The 10,076-nt window shown below is 29.6% G+C and overlaps 1 protein-coding gene across 1 annotated transcript; it reads right to left on the bottom strand.

Moving 5' to 3' along the window:
- Positions 1-4,468: 4,468 nt before the first annotated feature.
- On the bottom strand, positions 4,469-6,424 carry LOC140172903 (stilbene synthase 3-like). Its single transcript, XM_025838625.2, has 2 exons — positions 6,160-6,424; positions 4,469-5,667 (listed from the first exon to the last, which is right to left on the bottom strand). Exons 1-2 carry the CDS (start codon positions 6,338-6,340, stop codon positions 4,676-4,678), a joined length of 1,173 nt encoding a protein of 390 aa, XP_025694410.1. The 5' UTR covers positions 6,341-6,424; the 3' UTR covers positions 4,469-4,675.
- Positions 6,425-10,076: the final 3,652 nt, after the last annotated feature.

Raw genomic sequence — 10,076 nt, 5'->3', positions numbered from 1 at the left:
GTGAGGGTGATGGATATAGATCATGATTATGATCAAGTTTATAACGAGTATAACTCGAATTGGGGATGCGTGACAGAGGGACAGTCCAATGGTTAGCGACCAGGACTTGTCGGGTTGGCTCTATAACCGACAAGATGATATCATCAGCCACTAGGGACAGGCATTCATCATATGCATACTATATGAATTGTTTGAGATTGCCTATTTGACTGCATATTACTTGCTAATTGTCTAAATGCCTTACTTGTTCCTAATTGTATATTTCTTGCTTGATATAACTGTGTTTGCTACATTATACTCCTGCTGGTGGTTGGGAGGTTTGAAGGAATTGGAAAGGGAAGTATTAGTTAGACTGAAGAATCTTTAGTCAGATGCCCTTTATGGTTTAGCTTGTTTATAAGCTTTGATATTATCTGGAGTAAGTTCTAGGATTGCCTTCGGCTTTCCTCTATTATTATGTATTATATATGTGGAAGCTGTTACCATACTGGGGACCTCTGGTTCTCACCCATGCGGATTTTGTGGTTTTCAGATGCAGGACGTGAGGTTTCCCGCTGAGGCATGCTGGAGACTTCTAGATTTGCGAAGATCCTTTGTTCTCGGGGCTATGTTTTGGTTTATATGTTTTGCTTAGATACTTTTATCTCCATTAAATAATACAAACTGTGATGACTCCTCCTATGGGAGATTTTGGAGAATAGGTTTTATGTATTTGTGTCCCTTTGGGTTTCCTTTGGGGTTTTCCTTATTTCTATCATATGTATATATTGCTACGCTCGGACCGGTTATCTTCGCAGCCGGATTTTGAGTCTTGATATTCCTGTTTTTGACACTCCTTTGTATATATGTAATCACACGTTGGTTATCCTTGTTCGTTACGTTATCGATCGGAGTGTTGCGCTTTCGAGATGCGATTTTTGTTTACCCCTTTTTCTACAAAGGCTCCTAGTTATAATCAATCATTCATACTACTATACGTACTAAATTTTTATTTTAGAGGTCGTAATACCTTGCCATCTCTAAATTATGACTTAAGCATAAGACTCTGTATGGTAGGGTGTTACAGAAATCTAAATTTAGTTTTAAAAGGCTAACATATACCATGTAAGTTAATTTTGAAAAGATGAAATTTTTCTTTTAGAATTAGGGTTGTTTAATTGTACTAGACATTCAAAATTTGAGTTTGATTATAAAGAGTTTAAAATACAAGTTTGGTGAATTTCATTTCAAAAGTAGTAGATATCAGGCACTGAATTCGATGGTCCCAGAACGTTTTGACCATTAAATGGTCCTGTAACAATTTTTTAAATTTTTTAATAACTGATAAATAGTCCTTATCTAATTTTAATTAAAAATTAACCCCATATATTTTATTTAATCATAAAAATTATTTTTTATTTTATAAATTATTATTTTATCATTAATCTATTATGTTTATTAACAATCAAAAACAAAAATAATAACAAATTAGATCGTCCATTGATCTTAATAAACTTTTTGGCTATTCTAATCGATTAAAAGATTATATTTGATCCGTGACGTTCGTCCATGGCTGTGAAATCGTGTTTCTTTGAAAATCAATCGATTGGATTATCCAAACAATCGATTGAATTTCAGGTTTTCCATAACTCAATCGATTGGACAAAAAGTGTTATCACAAAACAATCGATTGAAAATTGCAAGGCAGCATGATTTTCGCAAAAAATCAATCGATTGGTCATATTACCCAATCGATTGAACGATGTCTAAAGTGTGGGTTTTTAATAATTCAATGATTGGTTATACTACCCAATCGATTGAATGCTTCAAAACAACCTGAGGTCTCACAATTCAACCGATTGGTTGTGTTACCCAATCGATTGAATTCATCAAAACAATATGAATTTTCCAAATTCAGTCGATTGATTGTGCTATCCAATGATTGAAGTGTGTACTACACCTATTTCAATTTTTGTTATCATTTTATAAATTATTATCTTATTATTCATCTATCTTATCTTTAAAATTTTATCTTCAATTTTTAAGGTTTTATTTTGATTTAAATACTCTAATCTTATCTTTTCTTTAATATTAACATTATAAATTGGTGAATAATCCATCACCAATTATTCAATCCTACCATTAAAATCGTGTATCAATCTCTTTTATTATAAAATATTTTATTGTTTTTCTTTCGGATATCCATCTACTTAATATCCAATTTTTTTCATTTTTTATCCGTCTATTTAATATTCACTATTTGTTCATCATTAATTGATAATCACAGTTGCAGCAATCAGCAAAGGTCGAATCAATTTTTTTATTGTAGTGTTCAGAAAACAATCCATCATTTTGAGTACAAAATCAAAGTCAATGAATAGAATCTCTAATTTTGCAATTCTTCGTTTTGATACTTTATTCGTGAAATTGATTGTGTAATGAAAAAATATTTTATCTTTTAATAATGTACAGACATTGAGAAATATTAAAATGTAAATAGATTTTATTATTTTTTATTATTAATTTGCTAGCAGGAACGGACCTAGAGGGGGCGAATAGTGGCCTGGACTCCCCCCCCCCCCAAATGTTAAGAAACTATACTTATATATAAGATTTGTGTTTAAAAAATAAAAAAGTTTTATATAATTTAATAGTTTTATATGTATTATTTTTCACTATGTAATAGATCTATGTCTTAATTGTTTAATTCATTAATATTTTTTACCTAACTAATTTAATATGATACCCTCAAGTCTTTGTACCTTTTAAATTAGTTTTTATATAATAATTTATATATTTATTTTTAAAAAAATCATTTGTTTTTTATATTAATATATTTAACATTTATATTTTTATATTAATAATAACTTACGTAGTTATGTTTTGGTAATCACATTATGTACTTTAGATATTATTTTCTTGTAAAAAATATTAATTTTTCTTTTAAATTTACGTTGTTAAAAGAAAATTTTTTTAGAGATATCTTATATATTGTATTCTATAAGGGTACTGTGTTTTTCAAATAACTAATAATTTATAATTTATTTTTAAATTTTTTAAAATTTTTGAAAGAATAAATTTTAATTAATAAAATATGTGATAATTTTTAACTAAACACACTAGAAATTATTGGTATTTTATAATTTAACAAGACTGAAAGTTTGGAGTCCTATTCATTTATGCAGTCAATCACATTCACATGCTCAAGTGAATAAGATCAAGAAGACAATGTTATAAGAATGCAAAATTGACATCACAGTTCTAAGATCTTAATATAGCTAAAACTAAATTACTAAAAGACGGACGGGACGCAATTCTTAGTGGATTAGGATCAGCCTCAATTCTTTCAATATTATTTCGATGAATTCAATCGATTGGGTAACACAATCGATTGGGTAACACAACCAATCGATTGAATTGTGAGACCTCAGGTTATTTTGAAGCATTCAATCGATTGGGTAGTACAAGCAATCGATTGAATTATTAAAAGTCCACATTTTAGACATCGTTCAATCGATTGGGTAATATGATCAATCGATTGATTTTTGCGAAAACCAGCTGCCTTGCAATTTTCAATCAATTGTTTTGTGATAACATCTTTTGCCCAATCAATTGAGTTATGGGAAACCTGAAATTCAATCGATTGTTTTGATAATCCAAACGATTGATTTTTAAAGAAACACGATTTCACAGCCTTAGACGAGCGTCACGGATCAAATATAATCTTTTAATCGATTGGAATAGTCAAAAAGTTTATTAAGATCAATCGACGATCTAATTCGTTATTGTTTTTGTTTTTTATTGTTAATAAACATAATAGATTAATGATAAAATAATAATTTATAAAATAAAAAATAATTTTTATGATTAAATAAAATATATGGAGTTAATTTGTAATTAAAATTAGATAAGGACTATTTATCAATTATTAAAAAACTTAAAAAAACATATTTTATTACAGGACCATTTAATAGTCCAAATGTTCTGGGACCATCGAATCTAATACTAGGTTACCGACAGTTCTGAGAAATACTACTGTTTTCTAAACGTATTTTGCTTGCAGAAGTATAAAACCAGATAACCTGATACTTAATATATTTGAACTACTATATATGCTACTTTAATGTGTGTAACACAAGTTATAACTAGAGCAATACACAATAATATATATCAAATTGAATTTTATTACGTATTTGCTACAACACAAGATGACAAGAGTTTCTATAAGATTAATTTATTATATTCAAGCTTGTATAATAACGTAACATATTAAAAATTACACAAGAAAGTAACATTATATTATTATACCATTGCATGAGATACTTCAAAAAAACGATAATATAAAAAAACTACAAACACAATACTCCTAAGCCTTGTACTATCATACCTAATATATACTTTTTGACTTTTTCTTAAATGGAATCTCATGAAGGTGCTTATAGCTGTATTTATAGATGAAAATGCAACTCAAATATTGGCATGTGTCATGTTGCTGAATTGAAAAGAATTTGATATATTTTTTACTAACAGTTACAAACTTCTTAAGCATAAAGAATTAACTTTAGATATCTTTATCTAAGTTTTCACTCATCTAATATTCTATATGGGCCAATCTGGCCCATATTTTGGAGTAAAAGAAATTATTAAAAAATAATATAGTCGTATACACGCAGAGACATGCATATAAATACACGCATCATATGGCCACGCTGCGGAGAACAACGATTTCAATAGTAAGACCAGGACCAAATCCAAAAAGCACACCCCAATCAAGTCCTTCTCCGGTGGTTTTAAGTCCTCTTTCAAGAGACTTCTTCCTCATCAAATCCATAATGAAGAACACACATGCACTTGACATGTTACCATAATTGCTAAGCACATCTCTAGTGGCTTTCATCTTCTCTGGCTTCAAATTCACCTTTTGCTCAACTTGGTCCAGAATTGCACGTCCACCAGGGTGTGCAATCCAAAATATTGAGTTATAATCAGATATACCCAACGGATCAAAAGCTTTACTCAGTGCTTCGTTGATGTTCTGCGAAATAATATCAGGAACACTCTTGTTAAGATAGAATGTAAGCCCAACTTCACGAAGGAGACCGCCGATGGCTCCATGGCTGCCAGGGACAAGTTTTTGATCGGTCGAAACAAGCTCAAAGATAGGCTTCTCAACCTCTGGCACAGGATCAGAACCAATGATAATCGCAGCAGCTCCATCCGCAAATAATGCTTGCCCTACAAGACTATCCATGTCTGTCTCACTAGGACCACGGAAAGTGACTGCAGTATTCTCGGAACAAACGATAAGCACACGAGCATCCTTGTTGTTTTCAGCCAAGTCCTTAGCCAAGCGAAGGACAGTGCCACCAGCAAAGCAACCTTGGTGGTACATCATGTACCTCTTGATGCATGGGTCGAGGCCTAAGAGTACGATGAGTTCGTAATCAACGCCAGGCAACGCAACGCCGCTGGTGGTACAGAAGATCAAATGCGTGATTTTAGACATTGGCTGGCCCCATTCCTTGATGGCCTTGGTTGCAGCCTCTTTTCCAACCCTTGGTACCTCCCTGATCATCATGTCTTCCCTTGCATCCAACGATGGTGCTTTGTATGCACACATGTTGGGGTTTTCTTTTAATATTTCTTCTGTTAAGTACATATGTCTGTTCTTGATCATTGTCCTCTCACCTAAAATGATATATAATTCACATCCATCAATAGTCTTTTTCAAGTTTAAAACATCATTCACTTATATATAAAAAAAAGGGTTTTTACATTTTAAATTCCGATCATTTTGTGTATCAAACCTTTCAAGTTATTCATGTAGTGATTTAATTTAAACTTTCAGGTTTGATTTAAATAGTTTATCCAAATTTAATTATAGATATAATGTGTTAAATCTAATTATATATGAGTAAATAAATAAGTATATATGTAAAAGATCAAGAAAGTATATATGACCAAAATAAATTTGTGTATGTTTAGGAACATAGGGAAATAGTAACTTGTTTAGTAGTTATTGTTATTACTATATATGAGTTGGATATATATCATATTATGGTACACGGTATATAATATGTTAATTGTCGTGTATCAATAATATAATATCAAAGTAAAATAATGAATTTTAGGTTGATAAATATTAAATTAAACATTAAAATATTTGATAACAATACTTACAAATACGTTGGAATTTTTTCTTTAAGTCGGTCATGTGTTCGCTATTGGTTACTCTAAAATAATAATCTGCATATGTACTCTGATCAACACAATTTGCTGGATTTGCTGTACCAATCGCCAACACGGTTGCTGGGCCTTCTGCCCTTTGTTGAATCTTGCGGATGTCATTCACAGCCACCATGTTTTCTTAGCTAAGATCTTTGGGATAGCAAAGCTCAGATATGTTCTTTGGAATAACAAATGTATTTTGATTTGATGAAGACTTAGGCAGGGGATGGGGGGATATTTATATGCTTGAGAGTAGGGACATATGTGGAATTAAATGGACATAGAAAACGTGCTCAACTCAAAAGTGTTGTGATAGTGACAACGATTATTATTTATGTAGTTAGTTAACTACTTCAAAAATGATGTTCTCAAAGAAAGAATCGTAAACTCGTGATAATGTGCTGTATTCGAAAACGATGTTGTCTGACTTTGAGTGATAATTTGGAGGCTCGGGGAGGAAATTTCTATTACATCACTCTCTTATTCAGTTATTTATTGGAGAAATTTTTTATTGCCTTCTATTTTTTATATTTTAATTTTATTTGTATATTATTTATGCTTTCAATTATCTATTATTTATTATCTGTTGTCTATTTTTTATTATATAATATAAATGTAAACATATTTAGTGTATAATCTTTTATTCTTAAAGTTTCTTTAGTATATAAATTTATTAAAAAATCAAGTGTTTCTTTTTTATGAATTTTTCTACAATAAAAAATCAAGTGTTTAATATTTTAATATCTGTCATTATTGTATTTGCTAATTAGAGTTGTCCAAATTATGAAAAAATTATTTTGATACTTTAATTTTACTGTTAGACAAGTTCTTATCTTAACTTTGATTTTTTCCAACAATTATATAACTTTCCATTCAGGAAAAAAAGATAGTTGGACGTCACGTGTTTCACTGGTATCATCATATCTTCGAACCAAAAATGTTCGTGTGTTATTATAATTAATGATACTTATTGTATATTTATAAGTGTTCTCATCATTTTTATATAAATTTCATTATTAAAATTAAACAAGAAGTTTGACTGGGTGTGTGAGGATTTTGGTGGATGACAATGGAATCTACCACCATATGAGTCTGGTGGTCTTAATTAATTGACTATATTAGATGAGTTTAGTACATGAATTTACTAAGACTAAGATGGTGGCAACCATATTTTATTAAGATATATAACAAGTTAAGCAAAACATATTTGACTAAGATATTCCACTATTTATGTCCACATCAGCATGCAATAATACATCCCCACTAGTGTATGTATAGTAAGAAGCATATGCTGTTATCATATTCTTCATTGGCAACTATATAAATATTATTATGTTGTTCTTTTCTATATATATATATATATATATATACTTTCTTATGTTTATGGCTGCACATGAATCGGATAATATTCGCATCTGATTTAAATTTTGTGGATATTATCCAATCCGCAGAGCCATCGGATCGGATTGGATCCGATCCGCACTATGGTAGGATCGGATTGCGGATTTGGTTGTGATATCCGCGGATCCGATCCGCAAATTCGCATATCCACACATCACATATAAATAGTATAGTTTAAGAAAATAAACCCTAACGTGATATAAATTTTAGTGTGTTGTTTTATGAATTTTATGATATATTATTTTTTATTTTTTATGTTGTATTTCGACTTAGCATAATTAAATTTAAATCTTGTGTTATTATTTTTTTTTTGTTATTCAAGAGAATTTTTATTGATAATATTTTAGAATTAAATATGCTTAAACAAGTGAAAATGAATTTTTTTTTATAAAAACAGCCAAATAGAATTTGAAAACATTTTTTTTAATTATGCGAATATACCCGATATCCGATCCGAAAGTATGCGGATTGGATCGGATCGAATCCGGCCTGAAAAATTACGGATATCGTATCCGATCCGATCCGATCCGATGAGTGCAGTGCGAATCGAATAGAATTTTAGGCTATATCCGATCCGATCCGATCCGTGTGCAAGCCTACTTATGTTGTCGAGAATTATAGGTAAACGAAAAAAAATTGAATAGAAGACTCATAAAATACTTTTTAAATTTTAAAAGAACTAAAATATTCTCTTTAAGATTAAGGTTGTGTATTCAAAATTAAAATTTGATTATAAAAGACTAAAATACCCTTTTAGAATTAAAGTTATTTAATTTGTATTATAAAATAGAAAATTTAAATTTAACTTTAAAAAGACTAAAATACCATGTTTGAGTTAATTTTGAAAAGATAAAAATTTTCTTATAGAATTAGGATTGTTTAATTGTACTGGACATTAAAAATTTGAATTTGATTATAAAATTAAAAGTCTAAAATATAAGTTTGGTTAATTTAAAAAAGATAATAAAATACCTCTTTGAAGATTAATTATAAAAGACAAAAATACACTTGTAGAACCAATATTCTTTAAATGATTTAGAAAGTGGAACTTTGAATTTTATTTTAAAAAAACTAAAATACCCCTTTAGGATTAATTTTAAGGATAAACCACGTATCAAACTGGTATTCAAAAGTTTATATTACTAAAAAAATATTGAAATATATGAATGGCAAATATACATTCGAAGATTTTCATCTTTAAACTTTGATAATTTTACTCCAAGTAAATTTTTTGTTAAAAATTGAAAAAAAACAATTTAAAAAATAAAAAAATTAAAAAAGTCTTGTGGTCAAATTTTGCTTCGATTTTTGCATTACATTCTAAATCCAAATTTTGCTTCGACTTTTGCCTACACATTCTAATTTTACAATTGTTTTCTACTCTCCAAAATATTTTTTTATTTATTGCAACATATACTGCAAGCAATATTTAAAAAGAGTTGTCTAAAATAGTAAAAAACAACACTTGATATTTGTTGCAAGAAAATTAAACAAGATTGTTGCAACCCTTTCTTTAACCAATACACTATAAGTGTTCCCTTTGATCAATTAAAGAACACGTAAGAAGCGTTGTTTTAGTCAATTAAATAGAAAACCTTTATGATATTCATATATTACACTTGGTAAGAGTTGCTTTTAATCAAAGGTAATGGCTGCATCTACGAAGTCTCCTAAAAGTGTTGCCTTATGTCCAATAATGTTGTTATAGAATAAAGACAATCTTTTCTCAATTTTTAGACAATACTTTTTAAATGTTGTCTCCAATGAAAAATATCAGTGACTTATTAGCTGAAAAAATGTGATCATAATAATGGTCACATTTGTTGCATATATAAAACTTTAAAGCATATTGTTGAAACGTTCATATTCTACTAAATTTGGTCAATATTCCAAAAGCTTCTTTTAGTGTTTAACTTCTTGAATGAGCATAACCCTGATCTCTTCGTTGACATCATCACTACACTACAAGAAAATTAGCCTTTTGCCATGCTTTTAACGTGTGTCAAAAAGTGTAAATAAAAAAGCGTAGCCATAACTTTTGTCACGCTTTTTGAGCTAACAGCACACTTTTGAAAGAGACATATCTGCAAGCGTGTTGGTTGTTCTATCGCTACATTTTTGTTGATCTATTGGCATATTTTATTTTTTGCCACACTTAAAAATGTGGCCGTATGTATAATCCTATAGCCACGCTTTTAAAGCGTGCTAAAAAGTGTACATACAGTCACGTTTTAGAAATGTGCCCATTGGTTTGGCTCTGGTTACGCTTTGAAAGTATGTCGATAGGGGACATACAGCCACGCTTTCTTAAACGTGCCTAAATGTGAACCTATTGCCACGCTTTTAAAACGTGGCTATATTCTTATCAAATTGAAAAAAAAAATACTATTATGGGTAGATTTTTTTTTTTAGATTATTCTAATACAAAATAAACTTGTTTTCATACAAAAGAGAGGTTAAAAGATTCA

Source organism: Arachis hypogaea, chromosome 4, assembly GCF_003086295.3.
Source record: "Arachis hypogaea cultivar Tifrunner chromosome 4, arahy.Tifrunner.gnm2.J5K5, whole genome shotgun sequence".
Lineage (NCBI taxonomy): Eukaryota > Viridiplantae > Streptophyta > Magnoliopsida > Fabales > Fabaceae > Arachis > Arachis hypogaea.
This window is presented reverse-complemented; position numbering and strand designations above follow the sequence as displayed.

Bases quoted from the DNA above. Each gene is read 5' to 3' on its own strand.
- LOC140172903 (XM_025838625.2), bottom strand. From the start codon at position 6,340: ATGGTGGCTGTGAATGACATCCGCAAGATTCAACAAAGGGCAGAAGGC. The intron at 5,668-6,159 runs GTAAGTATTGTT...ATATCATTTTAG, and splicing joins GAAAAAATTCCAACGTATTT to GTGAGAGGACAATGATCAAG.